Here is a 25,320-nt window from a genome sequence, read left to right as displayed (position 1 = left end):
CATGTCACCCAAAGCAAAGATCTTTATTCTCCTTCTTTCTACTTTGCTTTTTAAAATGTGGTCTTAAAAAAAAGAACTTCAATGATTTCAATATTAATTTCAGCCTACATTCAACAGTAAATAATCAATCTCACCAGCCAATTGCTTTCAACTTTGCTTTGTTGGAATTTCTGAGATGTATTCTTTTTTTTCCTTTATACTTGGAAAGCTTTAAACTTTGAAAGCTTGATAATAGTTGATATTATCAACTGCTTTTGTGTTTTCAAAAAGCACACTCCAAAGATCTTTGAGATAATAGCCACTCCTCCACCCTACCTGCCATTTTTTAAAAAACACTATTCCACTGCCATCATAGTTTCTGCTAAGCAGTTTATGGGTAGTTTATCAGATGCCCTTTGATCTTCTCTTAGTACTAAAATTTTTTAGAAATAGCCCTTTTGTATTCTAAGGCACAGCTTAAATCAGATGCTAGATTTTAGATGACTCTTTCACAAACGTAAGGGCACATTTCCATGTTTGTGTATTTCTGAAGATTAATTTCTACTCAGAGAACTTAAGTGGAAAAGAATAGGCCAAAACACATTGGTTTAAAATTTTTAAAGAAAATACAATTAATGCAGAAAAAAATAAGAACATAAAAATAAAAGTGCAGAGTAAAATAAAATATAAATACAATAAATAAAATGCTACTTCATTAAAACTATGACTGTCAACAACAAGAAAAGAGATCAAATGTAAGGAAACTGTAGTATTAAATACAGCAGGGGTAAGAAGGAAGAAAAACAAAGCCTAGAATATGCTGGGTGTGCTAGTCGCTCAGTTGTGTTCAACTCTTTACAACCCCATGGACTGTAGCCTGCCAGGCTCCTCTGTCCATGGAATTTTCCAGGCAAGAATACTGGAGTGGGTTGCCATTTCCTTCTCCAGGGGACCTTCCCAACCCAGGGATAGAACCCAGGTCTCCCGCATTGCAGGCAGATGCTTTATTGTCTGAGCTACTGGCTCACCAAATAAGTTGTGACTACAGGATAATATAATAATTTGAACTTTACTTTGAACCATATATTAATCTGATGATGAACAGATGTTGGGTCTGTTACCAAATCCCCTTTTGCCACCTGTCCTCGCACCACTGCTCTGCAGTCCCCATCTCTTCTAGTTCCCTGGATGACTCTGTTCATCCTCTAGCTGGAAGCTCAGGTGGTCCCTGACATCCCCAGGCTGGGTTAGGTTCTTCTGTGGGTTCTCAATGCCCCATGTGTGCACTCCTTCAATACCATCCTCTATTAGAATTGCTGTGTGCTTATCTACCCTCTCCCACCTCCCACTAGACTGCAGCTAACCCTGGAGGGCTGGGTCTCAACCTTTATTCATCTTGTTTGCATATAGCAAATATGCTATATGCCTGGCAAATAGCAGTTTTAAAATATATAAATTAATGATGCATGTTCTACACCATTGATGTATGGTCTGAAATATGATTTAAAATATGGGGTTATATATTAAGAAAAAACCCAGCCACTTAACAGATAAAGCAAGGCAACTTACAGAGGGAATCTGCAGGCTCAGAGCTATACAACTTTATAGCATAAGAAGGGAAATCATTATTGTGTGACCAGCATAATCATGCTTTCCATGATAAAACTAGTAACACCTGGATTTGAAAGACAAAGAAACCCGAATGGAAAGACATGAGTTAAGGTGTAAAAGCTAATTCTTGATGGGATTTAAATCATAAAGGAATAGTCTCCTCACCCTATGGAGCTCCTTTAACTCAGGCAGCTATGAATCCACATTGCAATGGTAAGGAGACATTTAATAGGGTGAAGCCTAACCCAACAGGGATGGGGTGGATGGGGGAGAGTGCTTTTCCTTGTTTGGATGGATTCAAAACCAGAGTGTAAATACCAACCACCCTGGAGCAGCTTCCCTGGTGGCTCAGAGGGTAAAGCATCTGCCTGCAATGCAGGAGACCTGGGTTCGATCCCTGGGTTGGGAAGATCCTCTGGAGAAGGAAAAGGCAACCCACTCTAGTACTCTTGCCTGGAAAATCCCATGGACGGAGAAGCCTGGTAGGCTACAGTCCATAGGGTTGCAAAAAGTCGGACACAACTGAGCGACTTCACTTTCACTTTCTGGAGCAGCAGCCTGCTGCTTTATGCTCATCTGGAATCTCTTCTTGCTTCTGTAGCTCTGCCTTTCTTTCCCTCTCAGTTCTGATCCACTTGTCAAATTGACCTTGCCTGGGGAGCAGTAGGCACAGTTCATAAAAGGAAGAAATCCAGACTGCACAGCTCTCCAAGCAGAGAGGAGTGGAACACGCCACAGGTAGCCCTGTTTCCAGGAACCTACCAGCTGGAAGGAGACCTCCCAGAGGTGGGGAACTTCAAGCGTAGGCGCAAACTTTAAACACAGAGAAATGCGGCTTGTTAACTTCCAGCAAGTCATTGAAATTTGTGTTGGAAAAACCTTGGCAGCAGAAGAAATGACCTCACATGACCATGATGGCAAGGGAGAGAAAGAGGCCTGTGTTCAAAGAATGTAAACAATGTCAACAGACTTTGGAAAACCAGCATCCAATGAACTCCACAAATCTGGGTTCTTGAATACAAATAATCAGAGATGGGATATGGGGCTGGGTTCTCCAACTGAAACACTAACTCTTATAAAATGCAGTAGAACTTTAGAAAAGTTATAAGTCATCCACTGGAAAGATTGTGACAACCTAAGTCAGTTCTGGTTTTAAAGTATCAGACACCCTGGAAACACTGAGACACATGACTAGACATTTCATCTTTCCAAGGCACATAAAGAGAATATCCTGTCTTGGCAAACTTTGCATAAATGGACATTCAGGCAAAGGAGGAGCTGGCACCAATATCCTTGCTCAGTGCTCTAGAAGATGATTGCTGAGTGCTTGGATCTTGGCTTCCTGATCAGCGAGTCCCGTGACCCAGCTTTCTAGCTAATTGTGTGGCAAATACTGCAGTTGTTAAACTTTTGCAAGGGCCTTGGGTAACAAAAGAAAAGTCAGACATTGCAGCTCAGGTCTTGTGTTTTTCCTGGCAGCATACCGGTAGCATCTGTCTATAAATTCAGCAGCAGTGTTCTTTTAACGTGGAAAGCAGTGAGTGCCCTAGCACTAACAGTCTCATAACTGGGCACATAAAAAGAACCCTATGCTTACTTTCCTGATATTTTTTAAGTTGTAAAATGTAAGCTGAGCCATCACACCTCTCATACATACATTCCTCCAGTGTCAGATGAAACTGTCTTACACCAAGAAATGAAAATCTCCCTAATCTTGGGCTGGACTTCATTGTGGGTAAAAATTTGGCTCTATGTTTATATCACATACTAAATTCTGTCTCCCAATCCAGCAGCAAAACTCACAAAGGCATGCAAGAGAGCATGGCTATTATAGAAATGTCCGTTTGCTCAGTGTTAAGTGTCCATGATCCTAGGGGGGAAAAAGTAACATTTCAACAACAGTGTCTTTGAAAGGGACATACCTAGCTGCTTCTCCCGCTCCTCACGCCGCTCCCTCGCGAGCCTCTGCCGGTCATCAACACGCAGCACAGGTGGCGGGTCTGAAAAGGAGATGGGAGACATAAGAGGAGCAGATTTTTAAAAATGATATACACTGATAAATATCTGTCTGGTACATCTGATGAATGAATTGTTACTATATCTTACCTATAGTAACATTACAACAATTACGACCATACTTGTAGTGATGTACTTTATTATAATTTTCCTGAGAATTTCCCAGTATTTTCTGCAATTTAAAAATATTATATATGCATACACACTGAGGAAACCAGAAGGGAAAGGGACACGTGTACCCCAATGTTCATCGCAGCACTGTTTATAATAGCCAGGACATGGAAGCAACCTAGATGTCCATCAGCAGATGAATGGATAAGAAAGCTGTGGTACATATACACAATGGAGTATTACTCAGCCATTAAAAAGAATACATTTGAATTAGTTCTAATGAGGTGGATCAAACTGGAGCCTATTATACAGAGTGAAGTAAGCCAGAAAGAAAAACACCAATACAGTATACTAACACATATATATGGAATTTAGAAAGATGGTAACAATAACCCTGTATACAAGACAGCAAAAGAGACACTGATGTATAGAACAGTCTTATGGACTCTGTGGGAAAGGGAGAGGGTGGCAAGATTTGGGAGAATGGCATTGAAACATGTAGAATATCATGTATGAAACGAGTTGCCAGTCCAGGTTCCATGCACGATACTGGATGCTTGGGGCTAGTGCACTGGGACGACCCGGGGGGATGGTGTGGGGAGGGAGGATGGAGGAGGGTTTGAGATGGGAAGCACATGTATGGTGGATTCATTTCGATATTTGGCAAAACCAATACAATATTGTAAAGTTTAAAAATAAAATAAAATAAAAAATAAATAAAAACAACAACCAAATAAATAAAAATAAATAAATAAATAAAAATATTATATATGAGGTTAGATTCTATGAGTTCTCATCACAAGGGAAAAAATCATTTTTCTTTTTTTTCTTTTTATATCTATATAAGATGCTGGATGTTAACTAAATATATTGGAATAAATATGTCATAATACAAGTCAAGGCATTATGCTGTACACCTTAAACTTACAGTTTAATTGATGCTGTGTATTAATTGCATCTCAATAAGACTCAAAAAATAAATAAAAGAAAAAGACACACAGACAAAACAAATTATGTAAAAACATAACTGTGCCTTTGGCTTATTTTCATCAAACACTATTCATGAGGTTTTATGTTCCTAAACCACTGAACTTTTATTATGGGGCTTCCCTGGTGGCTTAGTGGTAAAGAATCTGTCTGCCAATGCAGGAGACACAGGTTTGACCCCTGGTTTGAGAGATCCCACATGCTATGGAGTAACCAAGCCATGCGCCACAACTACTGAGCCTGTGCTCTAGAGTTCAGGAGCCACAATTACTGAGCCCACATCCCCCAGCTACTGCGGGCTGTGTGCCCTGAAGTCTGTGCTGCAACTAGAGAGTAGTCCCCGCTCGCCACAACTAGAGAAAAGTCAGAGCACAGCCAAATAAAAAATAAAAAAATTAAATTAAAAAAAGTCTGCTCCTTAACAACAAATAGAATCCTAAGTGAATTTATCTACTAAATAGATGGTCAGTCACCAGTTGGACATGAAGAGCCCAGCTTTGAAATCAGACAGGCATGAAATCACTTCTGGTTCTGTCACTCTCACTTGCTATGAGACTTGGCCGAATTACTCACCCAGCTCTCTAAGTCTTAAGCTGTGACATCGGTTTCATGGGTTTTTACTGGTTGTCTATGAGGATAAAATAGACCCTATCTAACATCACCATATGGATTAAATAAAATGATGCTTATAACAGCATTAGCACAGTGCCTAGCACTTCATAAATCTCAGTAACTATCTGCATTAATTGAATACACTAAATATCTACTGTGATCAGGCAGTGTTTTATGTGCTGAAAGGAGAGCTATTAACAAAAACGTCAGAAATCTCTGCTCAAATAAAGCTTGCTTAGGGAAAATATATGTAAAATATAGAGAATGGAAAAAGGGGAAATATATAGAATGTTCTGGAGAAGGAAATGGCAACCCATTCCAGTATTCTTGCCTGAAGAATTCCATAGACAGAGGAGCCTGGCAACAACAATCCACGGGGTTGCACAGAGTTGGACCTGACAAAGACGACTTAGCATGCATGCACATAGAATGTTTTTGTCTTAATAGCTAAGTTGTGTCAGACTCTTTTGCGACCCCATAGACTGGAGCCTACCAGGCTCCTCTGTCCATAGGATTTCCCAGGCAAGAACACTGGAGTGGGTTGCCATTTCCTTTTCCAGGGGATCTTCCCAATCCAGGGATTGAGCCCACATCTCCTGCATTGGCAGGAGGTTCTTTACCACTGAATGTTAGACTGAGATAAATGTTAAGGAGATAACAAAGCAACAAAACGGACTGTGAAATGGCAGGGATGGAAGGTTGGGCTTTTTTTTTTTTTTTTTGGGAGCAAATAATTTTTATTTTTTTTACAAACACACCAAAGAATCATGCAATGCTGCCAGCATTGGATGCAATCCTGGGCCACAAGTCTGCACATTCCTTTGCGACTGGTCCTGTGATGGCAGAACCTTTCATCTCGCCTTTATTGTTTACTATGACCCCTGCATTATCTTCAAAGTAAAGAAACACACCATCTTTTCTCTGGTATGACTTTCATTGTCGAATTACCACCGCTGGATGTACCTTCTTTCGGAGCTCTGGTTTGCCTTTCTTGACTGTGGCCATCACCATGTCACCCACACCAGCAGCAGGAAGTCTATTCAATCGTCCCTTGATCCCCTTCACAGAGATGATATATAGATTTTTGGCTCCTGTGTTGTCAGCACAGTTAATCACGGCTCCGACTGGAAGACCCAAGGAAATCTGGAATTTCGCACCAGAGGACCCACCACGTCCTCGCTTCGACATCTTGAAGGCCGGAAAGCGGCATTTTGGATAGGTGCCAAGGGAATTCTAACTTGATGGTAGCTTTTATGTGTAAAAACTTGATGGAAATAAGGGAGCTGTCTGTGCAGACATTCCAAGAGGTGAAAAGCAAGTGCAAAGGCCCTGCGGTCGCAAGTACCTAAGATGTTCAAGAAACGACATGAAGATCTGAGCCACTGGAGCAGAGTGAGATCATTTAAGCGATGGGGCCAGAGGCTGGGGTCCTGGTGAGGACTTTGGGTTTTGCTGTGAGTGAGATGCCACTAATGGCTTTCCAGCAGAGGTCTATAAAAATACGCTCACTCTGCTGTTGCTAAATAAAAACAAAAGCATAGTAATGATAACAATGGTGATGATAATAATCACACTTAAAATCAGCATTCTTTTCCTTGCTATTAAATTAACAATTTAAAAGCTCACATTAAAAAGAAAAACCTACTGGAATAATACTTTAGAGACAACATAGTAGTACTTCAACAGATTTAAAGGCCTTGCATCCCAAATGCCTCCTAAATGTTACAGAATTTGAACATTTAAGAGAAATAAAACTGTATGAAAGTGCATTAGAAGCTGCATAAACCTAGCAGTGGGGTCATGGGCAGGACCAGGAGATGATATTTTGTGTTTTTCCTTTGCTTTAAGGTATTTTTTTTTAAATTGATAATATGAACCCCTAACTAGCTCATATTCATTATGATATTTCCCCCATTTGCTAATCATTTATGAGGTTTCAAATATTTTTTATGTAGAAAAATACAGCCTTTGGTCCCAAAAGGTTTTCTTCTGACACTAGAAAAGAGGCACGCAGACCGCCTTAGGCACTTTGTTAACGGTCACAGACAGGGGAGCTTTGCTGTCGTTTGTTTTTGGAAATGACAGCCCTATCGAAATGATATTTTGAAGAAAAAAAATTATCTAAGAACCCAAGCCAAAATGAAGTTAGAAGCAAGACTTCTAGCAATTACTTATTGCTTAAAAAAAGTCCTTTAATAGTGAGGTTTTACTCCTTTATGAAAACTTTGCACTTATTATGAAACTTGAAAACCATAATAACTAAAATAATATAAATAACTTTTATTTATAAAAGTTACATGGGCACATTATAGAAAGTATATAAATAGAGACAATGAAGTAAAATTCTGCTCATAGAATACAGAGTATATGACATTTCTACATATTTCACACAAATTTTGACAAAAATTTTCATAAGGAGTTTTTAATAACAACATAGTCATCCTCACCTACCCTCTTCCACCCCAGTTCAGTTCAGTTGCTCAGTCGTGTCCAACTCTTTGCGACCCCATGAATCGCAGCATGCCAGGCCTCCCTGTCCATCACCAACTCCCGGAGTTCACCCAGACTCACGTCCATCGAGTCAGTGATGCCATGCAGCCATCTCATCCTCTGTCGTCCCCTTCTCCTCCTGCCCCCAATCCCTCCCAGCATCAGAGTCTTTTCCAATGAGTCAACTCTTCGCATGAGGTGGCCAAAGTACTGGAGTTTCAGCTTCAGCATCATTCCTTCCAAAGAAATCCCAGGGCTGATCTCCTTCAGAATGGACTGGTTGGATCTCCTTGCAGTCCAAGGGACTCTCAAGAGTCTTCTCCAACACCACAGTTCAAAAGCATCACTTCTTCGGCGCTCAGCCTTCTTCACAGTCCATCTCTCACATCCATACATGACCACAGGAAAAACCATAGCCTTGACTAGACGGACCTTTGTTGGCAAAATAATGTCTCTGCTTTTGAATATGCTATCTAGGTTGGACATAACTTTCCTTCCAAGGAGTAAGCGTTTTTTAATTTCATGGCTGCAGTCACCATCTGCAGTGATTTTGGAGCCCTAAAAAACAAAGTCTGACACTGTTTCCACTGTTTCCCCATCTATTTCCCATGAAGTGATGGGGCCAGATGCCATGATCTTCGTTTTCTGAATGTTGAGCTTTAAGCCCACTTTTTCACTCTCCACTTTCACCTTCATCAAGAGGCTTTTGAGTTCCTCTTCACTTTCTGCCATAAGGGTGGTGTCATCTGCATATCTGAGGTTATTGATATTTCTCCTGGCAATCTTGATTCCAGCCTGTGTTTCTTCCAGTCCAGCGTTCCTCATGATGTACTCTGCATAGAAGTTAAATAAGCAGGGTGACAATATACAGCCTTGACGTACTCCTTTTCCTATTTGGAACCAGTCTGTTGTTCCATGTCCATTTCTAACTGTTGCTTCCTGACCTGCATACAGATTTCTCAAGAGGCAGGTCAGGTGGTCTGGTATTCCCATCTCTTTCAGAATTGTCCACAGTTTATTGTGATCCACACAGTCAAAGGCTTTGGCATAGTCAATAAAGCAGAAATAGATGTTTTACTGGAACTCTCTTGCTTTTTCCATGATCCAGCGGATGTTGGCAATTTGATCTCTGGTTCCTCTGCCTTTTCTAAAACCAGCTTGAACATCAGGAAGTTCACGGTTCATGTGTTGCTGAAGCCTGGCTTGGAGAATTTTGAGCATTACTTTACTAGCGTGTGAGATGAGTGCAATTGTGCAGTAGTTTGAGCATTCTTTGGCATTGCCTTTCTTTGGGATTGGAATGAAAACTGACCTTTTCCAGTCCTGTGGCCACTGCTGAATTTTCCAAATTTGCTGGCATACTGAGTGCAGCACTTTCACAGCATCATCTTTCAGGATTTGAAATAGCTCCACTGGAATTCCATCACCTCCACTAGCTTTATTTGTAATGATGCTTTCCAAGGCCCACTTGACTTCACATTCCAGGATGTCTGGCTCTAGGTGAGTGATCACACCATCGTGATTATCTGGGTCGTTAAGATCTGTCTTCCACCCCAAACAACCCTGAGAGTCCCAAGTCAACACCTGGTGTTGCTGCAGTCATGAGGCAACACCCAATTATGCAAAGGAACACTTGCCTTTTAGATGCATAAAGAAAGGGCCTAGTTTACCTCTGATTTCTATGATATCACTCCATATGAAAATTACACTCTTCACATGTAATAAACTGTATTCTGTCTGGTAACACCAGCACCTCAGAAACCAGGCTGTATATAGTGCTATAAAGATATATCAATAAACAGTATAAATAAGGCCAATGCTTATGAGTTCAATAATTCTCCCTGGCCACCTTTGTCACTTCAGCACTGATCTCAACCACTATTTATTTAGAATTCGATTTGAGAAAGTAAAGAACAAATACAACACATTTCTAAAATATAATGTGCATAGTGACTATCATATGCTAGACGATTTTGGTTGGTTTCTGGACCTGGCACTAAAAAACACTGTAGAGTGAAAAAGGTATTCAGTTTCCATCCTTCTGGTCACATTAATAAGAAGGTCACTTTGTTACCGGAATGTTAATAAACACCCTGTGGCAGATTAAAGACGGCTGTGAATATGGGTAGGGCGGAGCAGAGCCTGGTCAGTTTTGTTCATTGCTATATTCCCAAAGCCTAGGACTATACCTGGCAGAAAGGAGGGCATTCAACAAATATTTATTAAATGAAAGAACAAATGAGCCAGCAATCTTGGCTAACGTTTGGAGCCTACACACTCTAAACGTTAATGGAATTAACATTCACTGTGAGGGCAAACTCATACCAAACTTGTATTTGACAATAGATTTTTTAAAAAGTATTAGGAAATACTAGTGATTACAATTCTAAGGTTTAATAATTAAAAACTGATTAAAAATGACCTTTAAAGGTAGGATTTCAGAAAAAAAATACAATTGAATAATTGCAAGTAAATAGCAAATTTTCTGAAATTTTTTTTTCTCCATCTCATTTCTCTCCTCATATCACTTTTTTTCTGGAACAAAATGAAGGTAGAGAAAATAGTTTGACATCATGAATATTTCACACTGTTTCCCAATAGATCTAACAGTTAGAATTGTTACTTAATTCTTAGAAGGAAAAGTTTTTAAGAGAAATAGGATTTCAGAGGAGACACACTTGCACCTACATTCTGCATCCAACCTTCTACCTGTGGTAACTGAAAAGTAAAGGGACCGCCCAAACCAGGGGACTTTTGAGAGTCAAAGGGCATGCTGAGAATAGCCTGTGGTTACATGTGAAAACATGTACAATCCTGAAAAAACTGGAACTAAAGCGTGACCCTCAAAGATCAAGAAAAACAAACTCACTGTGACAAGGCTCTTTAATAAGAACTCACTATACCTTGACTCCTATCCGAACAACTACTGTCAGGATATTCGCATTTGGTTAGGGCAATACTCAAAATACCCCCCAAAGAGCATGTCCTTTAAGTTCCTGAAGGAAGAAAATAAAATAAAAATGCTTTAGACAGACGTTCCCATGACTCATATCTCATAAAATCAAAAGGTTTTACTCAAACCTATAACTCCAACATGGAACCTCTGATATCATCTTCAGAGATACTCAGGAAAATAACACGGTGGTTTTAAAAATAAGAGTCTTTGATATATCTGTGCTTATGTGTATATACAAGAAAGCAGACACAGTATACTTAAAAGACACAATCTGAAATGAAACGTCTCCTCACTGAACTTGACTCTAGCAATATAAATCAAATAGTTCTATGAAGAGACAGTCAATTGGGGTAGAAAAGATTTTTCTTTTGGCCTCTATATTTCCATGCACTCTGCATCTCTCTCTTCTCTCAATGGAAATAGTATGTTAGAATGATCTATTCATATACTGATTTTTTTCTACTATACTTGTCAGCTAGAGAGTAGGATTGTCTTTCAATATATATTCCTAGTACCTACACAGTGCTATTACCAGATGAATAAACAAATTATCAGGATATAAAAGTATAAATTGCACAGTAAAGAATGAAAGGAATTAGAAATGATGGTTGATGGAGAGAATAAGGGAAAATCAGTATAAACCATTAGCTATGTTCAATTCTCACGATAAAACAAAGGGGATTTTCATGCTAAACAGCTTCTGCTTCTACAAGGATGTCCACTGGAGTACAGGGTAAGAAGGTCCACTAGAATAACCCTGTGAGGACAGTGGCCCTGTTGCTTTGCTCACACAGTATCTCTCAGGGTCCCCCAACACTGGGCGATTACTCAAGAAACATTACATGTTGGCTGGGCTTTGGGTGGATACATAGACGGATAAATGAATGAAAATGTAAACTGACTAAATGGGGAAAATCTCAGCCTGTGAATTAAAACTCCACTGAAACTATATATCATTTGCTACTAATGGCAGCAAATGTAGTACTTGTAATTGTACCTGCTATACATCATCTGAATGGCAAGGCAGACTTATCTGCTCTGTTCAAGACCTCCTCCACACAGGAAAAAAGGCCCCACAAAACTAGGCGGGACAGGGAATGTTTTCTATGGGGCTAGATACAGTTATTTCCACCTTTAGTCCCACTGACGCACTGTTCTTGAGTGACTCTGGCCTTGGATGCAGCATGAAGCAGGCTTCCAAGAACCTCCAGAGGTGTTCGGTTTGCCTTTCCCTTCCTTTGGCTATCTCCGGTCATCATACTGTAAGTCAGTCTCTCCCGAAGACCACATCATGGTTGCTGGATACCCGGAAGCTACTGAATTGTTTACTCCAGTGTTTGTAGTTTGTTTACAGAGTGTTTGCTTCTTTGCATCACTGAATGGAACGGACCATGAATCACAGGCTGTTAAATGAAATTACTGTGTAGGTGTACAATCATTGCAGGCAACGGAGAACAAAAACGTAATTCTATACAGTATTGCTGTGTGTAATGATTCCCTTAAGTGGGTTTTCAAAAAGTCACAAAAGAGATATGCACTAATGCTGGGCATACAGGTACAAAAAAATGTGTCATTTCCATCATTTCAGGCAGAATGGAAAAATTATTACTTCTCGCAGACTGCTTGACAGTTACCAGTGCACTCACAGGTACCACCTTGCCTGTCAAGATGATTCTGAGAGGTGAGTAGGGCTTAGCTTTGAATCTCCATTTTAAAGAAAGAAAATCAAGGTGTGAGAGGTTTTCTGACTTATAGAAATCTGTCTAAATGTGTGTTTTGATGGCAGGACTGAAACCGAGCTCTCCTAAATTCTAGCAGGCCTAAGACCTTTGGGATTACCCTCCTTTTTCCACAGCAAAGGCAATGCACAGTACCTGGTTTACTTCCTGAGTGGTTGCTATTTTGTCCTGAAATAGAAGTGGCAGGCCGGTGGGACGCAGCGATTTTCTTATCTTGTACTTTGTTGCCATCAGGTGCTACACAGAGGAGATAAAAGAGAAAAGACATATTTAGTTTCTCAAAATTTATTCAGAAACATTCATATATTCAAAATTTGCTGTCAACCTTTGTATCAAGTACTAGGTTAGACTCAGGAGGTACAAAGCTTAAGCAGCTGATAACTCCTACCCTCAATGAGCATAATGTTCAGTGGGAAGAACACACCCAAGAACCAATAGCCTCAGCTCAACTGACCAATCCTACAGCAGTGGTGTCTTCAGGGTCCACGAAGTCATTCACCCTGGCTGTTCCAGTTTATACATAGAGCAACCATGAAGAAATAAGACTGGGATCTAGAGTATCTGATCTTTGTTCTTACAAAGGTCATGCATTTGGAACCAAAAAATTCCAAGAACATAACCAAGCAGGTCGCCAAAAGGGAATAAGGGATATAATTTACTGGATTTTGGAAAAGCCTCTAACAAATGTTCAGTAACAAAGATCATTCAAGAGACTAAGGGAAATGTATTCTAGGAAGTGACCAAAGGGCAGAAATATCAGGCAACTCCCTGGTTATATAAAGTATAAAGGCCTCCAGGTACATTGTTCTTTACACATTTTGCTTTAATAATATATTTTTCAAAAGATATTTAAAGTATTTTGCTGCTTCTCATTAAGTGGTGTCAAAAACCAAACTCTTGATTTTCCCTGCCTCCTCCCCTCTGCCTGAAAATCTGTTTCACCCACAGTCTTCCCCATCCATTCAAGCAATTCCATTCTTCCCGTAGATTAGGCCTGGAGCCTTGGAATCAGCTTTGACTTCTCTCCTCCAATCTCTCCCCAAGTTTGATTCAGTAGTAAGTTCTTTTCCTTAAAAAATCATCACCTCTATCACTACCTTTCTGATCCTCTCTTCCCTGTGTGACTGGAATGTCCTCCTAACCGGTCTACCAGATCCTACCACTGATTTTCAGTCTCTGCTCACCTCAGCAGCCAGAGTGATCCCATTAACAATAAGTCATGTCACTCCTCTAACAGCCACCATCCCACTCAGAAAAATTCAAGGGCTGTCCATGGCCTACAGGGTACTATATGGTTTGGCCTTTACCTTGTACCACTAACCTCTTAATTACTCTGCTCAGATCTTACATACTGACTCTGTCCATCGCAGAGCCTTTGCAAGTACCTGAACTGTTCTTCTCCCACATGTTAACACGAGTCTGTCCTTCACTTCCACTGGGTCTCTGGTCAAATGTGATATTAGAGTCCTCTTGATCTATCTAAAATAGCACCTGCGTTACTCATCTCTCCTCCGTACTCTGCCTTGTTTGTAGCCCTTATCCCCTGACGCATTGCACATTTATTATCTCCTCCACTAGGCTGAGGGAAATGGAGAATAACTAGAAAATGAGATTCAGTAGTTCAGGGTTTTTGAACCTGAAAGAGTGTGAGTTATACTTCAGGAAGACTAAATTTAAAAATGGCACCCCAGATGTACTTTAAAAAGTTATTAAATTTGCTAAACCTTTACCTTTAAGCTCTGAACAAAGAATATACCAAATTTTTATGGATGCCTCTCAATTACATATGATATTAGCTGGCATAGGAAACCACAGACTGAACAGCAGAAAGCATCCTATGCCGTATTTTTAACACCGTTTAACTGCCCTGTTTCAAACAATTTGTTGGCTTTAAATAACACGTTCAAACATAAACACTGGTTGCTATAACACTCTCATCCCCCTCGCCAAAAACAAGCTGCCAGTTACCACTATGTGGCAGGTAAAGGCCACACTAGTTCATACTGGCCTACAGCCTCACAATTTTAGAGGCCGCCCCTAAAGACCAAAAATGTATTTAATTGGAACTCTGGTGCTCAATAGGGATAGAACAACTTTCTCCCATCTTTTGCAAGGTATTCTCAAAACTGCGCATAAAGAAGATAAACAGAAAGGAGTGCACACAGATTGGGAATACTGTGATTATTTTCTTTTTATTATGCAGCCACCTCTAGCACAAAGCAAATAAAGCCTTAGCTAGTAAGCTGTTTAAGCGATCTTCTGTTTTTCATTTTTACTTAACTGAAAGATAATTAGGACTATCTATTTAGACTGTATTTCATATGCATTCATTTCTTTCTTACCTTAGCATATTTGACATAATTTAGTCTGTCTCTGTTGATTATCTGCAATGCCCCCAGGTCTGGACAACAGATATCAATCACAGCTAAATATTATGTTGCAGTAGACCATTGAGGAGATTCAAAAGAAGACATATTCAGTGCAAGAGACTTTTCCAAGTAATTCCTGGGTAATCCCTCTCCCCCTTTTTCTTGGTTGTAATTTGCTTTGTCTTGAAATTCAAATGTAAAATATAAATTTCAATTAAACTTGGAAGTCTGGAGGTCTGGTTACCTGAATTCCAATTTGCCTATCAATATATCTGATTTTTATTAGACCCAGTTGAGTTGGATCTATCTGCCCACTTTCTTATCATCTGGATCTCAGGAATTCATTTCTATCACAAAATCCTTCTGAGTCCTATTCATAACAAAACAAATTTAAAATTGATCTTAAAATGTGTTATGTTCATATAAAACTGATAGGCTAAATTTAGTAAAAAATAAAGGTAAATTTGAACGTCAGTCTGTTTTAGCCAAGATTATGTGCATGGGCTCAGTTGCTCAGTTGTGTTTGACTCTGTGATCCCATGGACTGTAGCCCGCCAGGCTCCTCTGTCCATGGAATTCTCCAGGTCAGAATACTGGAGTGGGTAGCCATTCCCTTCTCCAGGAGATCTTCCTGGCTCAGGGACTGAACTGGTGTCCTTGTGTTTCCTGCATTCAGGCAGATTCTTTATCATCTGAGCCACCAGAGAAGCCTCTGTGAGCCCTGCTACTTACTAGCTGAGTGACTGTCAGAGTTTCTTGACTTCTCTGAGTAGGTAATATGAGGGTGAAATGGCCTAACTCAGAGGGTCACTGGGAGGATTAATTGAAAAGATCTATGTTAAGAATCTATTATAGAACACGGCCCACAGGAGGTGTTTAGCAAACATTCAGCTCTCCTTCTCTCAACATTTATGCTCTTCCTCAAGGTCCTGGGCCTCCCACACTCCCAGGTGTAGAGTTGTGTGTTGAGGTTGTAGTGGAGGTGGTACGCACTTTGGAGTCAGCTGACCAGGCTCTGCCAGTTATGAGCCGTGAACCCACAGCATGTCACTCAACCTCTCAGTCATAATTTCCCCATCTGCAATGCAGGAAAACACTTTCGGGGTTGTGAAAATTAAATGAGACTGCCGGGCCCACTGAAAGGCTCAATAAAAGGTGGCAGGTATTTTTGGCTCTCCCCCTAGTCCTATACCAATGTGGGAAGGCAGGTTTCTAGTTGGTTCCTCTGGGCTTTGCTTGCTTAATGCTAACAGGGAAAGCAAACTTGTGTCAAGTCGGTGACAGCTGTCCTAGGGAGCAGAGCCCGGCTCTGCTGCTGGCTTCAGAGGTTTGCAGCTCAGCTACAATCACACCTCCTGGGGCTACAGGAAGGTAGGACTTAGAGTACAGCCTCTAGTTTCCTGACTTAATCATTAGTCTTTCTGGGGCTTAGAGAGATGACAGTTTTCTGAGATGTAATACCTTTCAAGTTGCCAAAAGTAAGGATAAGTCTTCAAAAAAGAAAAACAACTCACTTATAATAGCAGGAAAATAGTAGCTTCTGAGAGGGCTGGTTGGTTGTAGTTGTTTTTTTTTCCCAAACAAATGGCAGGGAATTTCGCTGTTTGAGAACAGAATGAAAATAGCAATTTATCCATTTTAAGATTTCCAACATTTAAAAATCTGGAAATCCTAGGTAACTAGCAGGTAGGATCACATACATCCTTTTAAAAATTACCATCAAAATCCCAGTTTTAAAATGACCCAGATGACATTTCCAGCATTATTTATTTGGATCTTTCATTTTTCAGAAGAGAAAACTGAGCCATATACTATGACGCTCAAAAAGACTCTGCTAGCCTCATAAAATTTTTATTGATCTTCCTGCTAGCTTGAAAGCTTTATTCCATTAGCAGCACATGTAAAAGTGTTAAAGAGAAGAGGAAGGATGGAGAGAAGCACCCCTGTGGTCTGGGACTCTGTCTCTAAATCACTCTGCAATAGAAGATGTAGGCAGCAGACCTTCAGAGCTTTCATTTAGTAAAAAATTCTGCAGCTTCAGGAAGTGCCACAAATGTGTGTCTACAATCGACCTCCTCTATGATTCATTACTAATCCACTCCTTGCAATGACTTTCCATGAAGGTCATGGGGTTCTCACTGCTTTGTGTCTATGTTTGGCTGTAGGGGCTGAAGTGCCTTCTCTCATGTGATGAAGATAATTGGTCCAACAAATGCTTTAGTTTAGTCAAAATGTTTACTCTTATAAGACATCTACAACTACAACTTTAGGGACCATGCTGAGCTTAAACTCAGTGAATCACAGGTGGTCTTAACCCCCACAAAAATGTCTTTCTGTCAGTGTTTTAAATCAAGCATGGCATATGGACTGGGCAACAGCAAAACTTTAACCCTGCTCAGAATGGGTTGGACTTTGTGGAATCAAGTCCCAAGGCTACACACATATCTTTGGGGAGTAAACCAGAAGACAGAACTGGAGGCTGAACTGCACACAGTTGTGTTTTTTTTGTAGTAAAAAATGGCTGAACACTGCAACTTCATGTGTCTCATAGCATCAATCTACCTGGGCAGAAAGAAAGTTAACATTCCAGGCTTGCCAGTGCGTCCTTGGAAAGGTCTGATTTTTCTTTATGTCTTTTTGCTATGATAAATCTTAGGCACAAGTATGACTATATGTTAAGTTCTGAGTCCTTCTCAGTGAATCACAGAACCTGAATCACAAATATCTTACATAAAAATCTGACTACAGAATATAACTATGGCAAACGAAGAACATTACTGGTTTAAAATCACAATATCTAAAGATTAAAGAGAACTCTCGGGACAGTCTCAGGTAATTCAGAGTGTTTCACCTAAAATGTTCTACTGTATGAAATCCTTTTGCTTATTTACTTGACAGTTAAAATTTATTCTAAAAGAGCTTCCAGGAATATTGTAACATTTAAGGCATTGCTATTAAATGTTTTATCCAATATTATTTATAAAACTTGCATTAGAATAAGAAAGTCATAATGCAATTTCATAACTTCTAATGACTTTTCTGATTATTCCACATGGAGAGCTTTTCAGTTTAAATTCCTCCTAATTGTTTGTGAAGTTGTGTAGGAATGATCAAAGCTCATGGGAGTCAGCAGTAGACAAACCTAGGTTTAATTTTCTACTTTATTTCAGTTTTCTCCACATTTATTCAGTCGATACCCTACTCCGGGGGACACGTTGTGCTCAGTATTGGGAAAATCTTAAGTGAACAATACATCTTTTCTACAACTTTTTCCTTTTCTAGACCTCTAATTCCAGGGAGCTTTTGATTTCCCCCAGTAATTTCTCTCCCTGCAGAAATATTCTCCCTCTTTAGGGCCTAAAGCACAATCTTGACCTCAGTTGTTTTCCAGTCTGGATTTATAAATATGCTTTGCATTTATAAACAGTCTTCCACCCCTAGGGAATATATGCTCATGTATTTCTGCTATCTCTTGAAACTATGTCAAAGTTGAACTAACCGTCCTCACAAAATGAGCCAACCCGGTCTCCTTGTTACTGTCAATGGAATCACTGTATTCCCAGGCTCAGAAATGTTACATGTTTTCAGTAAAAATTTACAGACACTCCTATGGGCCGGCCACTGTGCCATGCGCTAAGAATACAAAGACTGTAGGACCTAGCATCATGACATCATACATGAGGAGGTGATCAAGACCATCCCCAAGAAAAAGAAATGCAAAAAGGAAATATGGTTGTCTGAGGAGGTCTTCCAAATAGCTGAGAAAATAAGAGAAGTGAAAAACAAAGGAGAAAAGGAAAGATAGAAGCATCTGAATGCAGAGTTCCAAAGAATAGCAAGGAGAGATAAGAAAGCCTTTCTCAGCAATCAATGCAAAGAAATAGAGGAAAACAACAGAATGGGAAAGACTAGAGATCTCTTCAAGATAATTAGAGATACCAAGGGAACATTTCATGCAAAGATGGGCTCAATAAAGGACAGAAATGATATGGACCTAACAAAAGCAGAAGATATTAAGAAGAGGTGGCAGGAATACACAGAACTATTCAAAAAAAATCTTAATGATTCAGATAACCACAAGAGTGTGGTCCCTTACCTACAGCCACACATCCTGGAGTGTGAAGTCAAGTGGGCCTTAGGAAGCATCACTATGAACAAAGCTAGTAGAGGTGATGGAATTCCAGCTGAGCTATTTCAAATCCTAAAAGATGATGCTGTCAAGTGCTGCACTCAATATGCCAGCAAATTTGGAAAACTCGGCAGTGGCCACAAGACTGGAAAAGGTCAGTTTTCATTCCAATCCCAAAGAAAGGCAATGCCAAAGAATGCTCAAACTACCACACCACTGCACTCATCTCACACGCTAGCAAAGTAATGCTCAAAATTCTCCAAGCCAGGCTTCAACAATAAGTAACCAAGAACTTCCAGATATTCAAGCTGGATTTAGAAAAGGCAAAGGAACCAGAGATCAAATTGACAACATCCATTGCATCACTGAAAAAGCAAGAGAGTTCCAGAAAAACATCTACTTCTGCTTTATTGACTACACCAAAGGCTTTGACTATGTGGGTCACAATAAACTTTGGAAAATTCTCCAAGAGATGGGAATACCAGATAACCTTACCTGCCTCCTGAGAAATCTGTATGCAGGTCAAGAAGCAACAGTTAGAATCAGACATGGAACAATAGACTGGTTCCAAGTTGGGAAAGGAGTACATCAATATAACATCAAGGCTGTATATTGTCACCCTGCTTATTTAACTTATATGCAGAATACATCATGTGAAATGCTGGGTTGGATGAAGCACCAGCTGGAATCAAGATTGCTGGGAGAAATATCAATAACCTCAGCTACGCAGATGATACCACCCTTATGGCAGAAAGAGAAGAACTAAAGAGCCTCTTGATGAAAGTGAAAAAGGAGAGTGAAAAAGCTGGCTTAAAACTCAATATTCAAAAAACAAAGATCATGGCATCCAGTCCCATCACTTCATGGCAAACAGATGGGGAAACAATGGAAACAGTGACAGATTTTATTTTCTTGGGCTCCAAAATCACTGCAGATGATGACTCCAGCCTTGAAATTAAAAGATGCTTGCTCCTTGGAAGAAAAGATATGACCAACCTAGACAGCATATTAAAAAACAGAGGCATTACTTTGCAAACAAAGGTCCGTCTAGTCAAAGCTATGGTTTTTCCGGTAGTCATATATGGATGTAAGAGTTGGACCATAAAGAAAGCTGAGCACCAAAGAATTGATGCTTTTGAACTGTGGTTTTGAATAAGACTCTTGAGAGCCCCTTGGACTGCAAGCTGAATATTCATTAGAAAGACTGAGGTTGAAGCCAAAGTTCCAATAGTTTGGCCACCTGATACGAAGATCTCACTCATTCGAAAAGACCCTGATGCTGGGAAAGATTGAAGGCTGGAGGAGAAGTGGAAAACAGAGGATGAGATAGTTGGATGGCATTACTGACTGAATGGACATGAGTCTGAGCAAGCTCCGGGAGTTGGTGATGGACAGGGAAGCCTGGTGTGCTGCAGTCCATGGGGTCGCAAAGTCAGACATGACTGAGCATCTGAACTGAACTGAGGACATCGCATCTACCTCCAATATCTTCACTGTCCTTTGGTGGGGACAATATGCAAATAAATACAGGCATTTACAACAACAGACCAAGTCAGTTTTCAAAAATCGATAACACTACAGAGGACTACTAACCAAATAAATGATACAGTGTTATAGGTAATCAGAGGTGAGAGGCCGTACTTCAGGGGGTAGTACTCCAGTGCTCTTGCCTGGAGGCTCCCATGGATGAAGGAGCCTGGTGGGCTGCAGTCCATGGGGTCGCTGAGAGTCGGACACGACTGAGCGACTTCACTTTCACTTTTCACTTTCCTGCATTGGAGAAGGAAATGGCAACCCACTCCAGTGTTCTTGCCTGGAGAATCCCAGGGACGGGGGAGCCTGGTGGGCTGCCGTCTATGGGGTCGCACAGAGTCAGACACGACTGAAGCGACTTAGCAGCAGCAGCAGCAGCAGCGATGGGAATGTCACTGAATAAAGATTCTGACGAATGGAGAGAATATGGATATGTGAGGGGGATGCCGAGAATCCTCCTGGCTGGGGCATGGCATGTGCAAAACTACCGAGGCACACAGATAAGAGTGCATCAAGGGACTGTCCAGTCAGAACGGGGGGTGTAGGAAGGCGGGCAGGTGAAAATAAGACAAACAGCCCAAGGTCACTGCCTCCTCAGATTCCAAGAGCTTTGAATTTGTGACGAAGGCAATGGGAAGTCACAAGAGTGCCAGATGGCACTTCCAGCTGTGAACTAATCTAGCTTCAGCAGATTCTGGGTAAATGAAAGGTAAGGCCCCACAAGCCTGCTGGAAATGTATTCAAAAGGGTTATCATCTTAATAAAAAGGAAATCTGACTAAAACCACATCTTAAGAACTCCACTTTCTGCACAATTGAATAATTATGCAGATTTTCCCACTTTCCCTTAACCTGTACCAAGAGATGATTATTTAACCATTAAGGGAGAAAAGTGACACGAGTGACTGTGTTTTGAAATTTCTGTCTGTAGCTGAAGCATCAGGGAGCCAAGGACGAGCAGAGTCAGTGTGGCTGTCCTAGTGGGAGCCAGGACAGAGAGGCAACACCGCACAGGGACCCTGCAGAGGTGTTCCAGGTCTCCTCGGCTTCAGACCCTACAGGAAATGGAGACCCAGCCACAAACTCCAAGAAGCAAGAACAATGAGCAGGAAGAGGAAACAGAGAATGGAGGAACAGTGTCTGGCTGGGAAACAGGTGGGGTGTTTTTGAAGGTGATACACAGGCAGGTGATGTGGGCAGATGCTGATGAGTATCTTGACTCTTTCACAGGCAAACCTAGGAAGCAGTCACCTCACTATGCAAACTTACAGGCACGGCACCATGGCAACATATGTAACTAGAGATGCTGAGAAACAGTGCAGAGTCTGATTTACCCTTCTGCACCAGAACAGACCCACTTTGTGGCATGGTGCGACATCTGGTCACGTTTAAATTGACGCAACAATAAGAACAATGAACCATTTATTCAGCACTCTTGCTCATTTCTTGTTGCAAAAACAAATGCAATTAAATGAGAATATTTGATGATAATGTGTATCTGGGACATACGCTGCATCCTTATTCATATTGACAGAAATGACTCGATTAAGACTTACTTTTTTTTTGCATTTCACACATTCCAAATAGAACAAAAACTAATGACTCAGCAGCCCCACTAGACTACATTAGAGGCTTGTAAGACCCTGTGGAGGTTTTAAAATTTAGAGGGAGTCATCCAGCAACAATGAATAGTGACTGAAAATCCCTTTCTGATAATTTTTTTTTCATTATGAAAAATGAAGTTATGACAGTTATGGAAAATGATATTCATCCAAAAAACAAAGAAATCTGTCCAATACTGAGATAATACAAATCCAATGTAGCGACACTGATTTTACAAATATCAATATCAACCACTGTGTGAAATTATGTGATGTATGGGAACAGAATCCACCGAAAACATCACTCATCTACAAAACTGACAATAAGGCATGAAGAATGGAACAGACACATGTTGGTTTTTATTAACAGTTTGTAATCAATCAACTTCCAGAAAGAAACTGAAGCAGTTGCATTGAAGGTTCGTCTACAACAAGATAAAATGCCAACATAACCTTTTCTATAAAAATCCATTTTGTTTGCCAAAGTACACAACAGGAAAGATATAAACATTATTTAAATAATTACAACAGATAATTCTACCAAGTTACCAAGATATTTTTAAGGGATAAAGGGTAAGCTACTTGTTTACTCCAAAGAGTTGATGTCTAATCACAGACATCATACTTAAATTCCCAGGTGGCTCAGTGGTAAAGAATCCACCTGCCAAGCAGGAGAGGCAGGTTCAATCCCTGGGCCAGGAAGATCCCCTGGAGGAGGAGATGGCAACTCACTCCAGTATTCTTGCCTGGGAAATCCCACAGACAGAGGAGCCTGGTGGGCTATAGTCCCTGGTGTTACAAAGAGTCAGAAACAACTGAGCAACTGAACACACACACACACACACTCAGACATCATATTCTGACCTTGAAGAACCATAGATGCTCTCCAAGTAAGGGGAGTGACAGGCTAATTTAGTCTTTGACACTTGGCCAGGTGCTTCCAGAACTACAATAATTTCTACCAGACCCAAGGAACTTGAGGGCAAGAATGGTGCCTTCATCTTTATCAGCTCCGTACCTTTAGTATTTAGCCCACCATTTGGCATATGCTGCTGCTAAGTTGCTTCAGTCGTGTCCGACTCTGTGTGACCCCATAGATGGCAGCCCACCAGGCTCCCCCATCCCTGGGATTCTCCAGGCAAGAACACTGGAGTGGGTTGCCATTTCCTTCTCCAATGCATGAAAGTGAAAAGTGAAAGTGAAGTCGCTCAGTCATGTCCGACTCTCTGGGACCCCATGGACTGTAGCCCACCAGGCTCCTCCATCCATGGGATTTCCCAGGCAAGAGTACTGGAGTGGGGTGCCATTGCCTTCTCCATTTGGCATATGGGTGACACTGAATAAACGCCTGAAGAAGGAAACAAGAGAGCAAGAAATTGTAGATAGTGTACCCCAAACAAACTGTGGCAAAAGCCCAAGAAGTGAAAGTATTAATGACAAGTAAAAAAGAAAAAGTATACATTTGCTCACTTTTTGATGGCGGCTAAGATGGTGAAAAAGTGAATGTCGCTTATTCTGACTCTCTGAGACTTATCCTGGCCAGAATACTGGAGTGGGTAGCCATCCCCTTCTCCAGGGGATCTTCCCAACCCAGGGACCGAACTCAGGTCTCCCACATTGCAGGCAGATTCTTTACCAGCTGAGCCACAAGGGAAACCCAAGAACACTGGAGTGGGTAGCCTATTCCTTCTCCAGCAGATACGGTAGAAAAAAGGTGACCAAAAGAACTGTCAGATCACAATTACATCACTCCGTGTCAGAAAACAAAAACTAACGTAATTCTAGGATGGTGCTGACAATGTGTTAGACAAGACTCAAAATCAAATGACTGTTTGGGCAGCCACATAACAGAAAGGTTTGCTCAGTACCACTTATAGTGAGGGCTTCCCCTGTGGCTCAGCTGGTAAAGCATCCACCTGCAATGCAGGAGACCTGGGTTTGATCCCTGGGTTGGGAAGATCTCCTGGAGAAGGGAAAGGCTACCCACTAGAGTATTCTGGGCTGGAGAATTCCATGGACTGTACAGTCCATGGTGTCGCAAAGAGCCAGACACAACTGAGCGACTTTCACTTAAATAGCACCCCACTCCAGTATTCTTGCCTGGAGAATCCCATGGACAGAGGAGCCTGGCAGGCTACAGTCCATGGGGACGCGAGAGCTGGGCACGATTTAACGACTAAACCATCACCACTTAATAGTGAATATCTGGGGAACAGAGGGTCAATCTCCAATACAACAGTGTACCACCTATACTGCCCGGGATAAAGCCTGAGAAGAGTGCAGTCTCCAGCTGGAAACATCAGACACTCTGTGAAACAGGCATTTCATCTGTGAGAGATTTGTGAACTCCATTCTTTTTTCCAAAGCAACTTAATAGATACGTTTTGATAATCTGTTTGTTAAAAAGCCAAAAAAAAAAAAAAAAATCCATCTTAGGTGAAATGAAAAGCATTTCAGAAAAGCACATGTTCCATGTATTTTGTGGAAATGACTGAGAATTATTTCTCAAGCTGTTTTATCACCAAAAGCAGCTTCTTGATTTGTGTTACAAAGTCCTTCTGATACAGTTAGCCAACAGGAGTAAACACTCACTACACACTTTAAATTCAACCCAAGAGGCTTTTATTTAAAAGTCAACAAAAAATAAACAAAAGCCTCCCTCCAGCCAGATGGCGACAACACTATAATCAAAAGATAAAATGCTGTATTTTTCACCTGTATTAATATAACCAGATTAAAAGATAAGCCTTTTCATCCCTATGGGTGACGTATTTTCCTGGCGATATTTACCAGTCACAGTGCAAGCTGTTTCACAAATGATCTCTGCCCTGTAATATGAATAATGTTTATGATTAAGCAAAGTACAGGGCAAAATATAGAAAAAGGGTGAAAACCCTAACCATACTGTTTTCCAGTCTCCCTGAGAAATGGTAAATTACAGATTGCAGTTAATTGTCTAAATTTCAACAGCTGGATAGGGAGCTGATCAAATTAGATCCAATGCAATTAAATTCAGTGTGTAATTAAAAGCAACTGTTTAAATAATTTAGGAAAGAAAAATAATTAGAACTCAACTTTATTACGCTCCCCTTAATTAAAGTCACTAACTGAAAGAAGCTGTTTTTACTTTTAACAGGATCACAACTTAACTTGAAAGAAAACTAAAATGACGAATGCCACAGTTTTAA

General features: G+C 40.7%; 1 protein-coding gene and 1 pseudogene across 11 annotated transcripts in view; both read right to left on the bottom strand.

Annotated features, from left to right (window-relative positions):
• MAP7 (microtubule associated protein 7) overlaps positions 1-25,320 on the bottom strand; it is a 179,177-nt gene that overhangs the window by 48,172 nt on the left and 105,685 nt on the right. For all 11 annotated transcript variants that reach the window (XM_044924186.2, XM_044924189.2, XM_044924183.2 and 8 more), the window contains exons 2-3: positions 12,637-12,738; positions 3,513-3,590 (exon numbers count right to left, since the gene is read on the bottom strand). In XM_044924186.2, coding sequence (XP_044780121.2) covers positions 3,513-3,590; positions 12,637-12,738 — 180 coding nt within the window. The remainder of the gene's footprint in view (positions 1-3,512; positions 3,591-12,636; positions 12,739-25,320) is intronic.
• On the bottom strand, positions 6,015-6,530 carry LOC112587411 (annotated as a pseudogene).

The sequence above is a fragment of the Bubalus bubalis genome, chromosome 10 (genome assembly GCF_019923935.1).
Source record: "Bubalus bubalis isolate 160015118507 breed Murrah chromosome 10, NDDB_SH_1, whole genome shotgun sequence".
NCBI lineage: Eukaryota > Metazoa > Chordata > Mammalia > Artiodactyla > Bovidae > Bubalus > Bubalus bubalis.
Note: the sequence above shows the minus strand (reverse complement) of the source record. Positions and strands in the feature narration are given on the sequence as shown.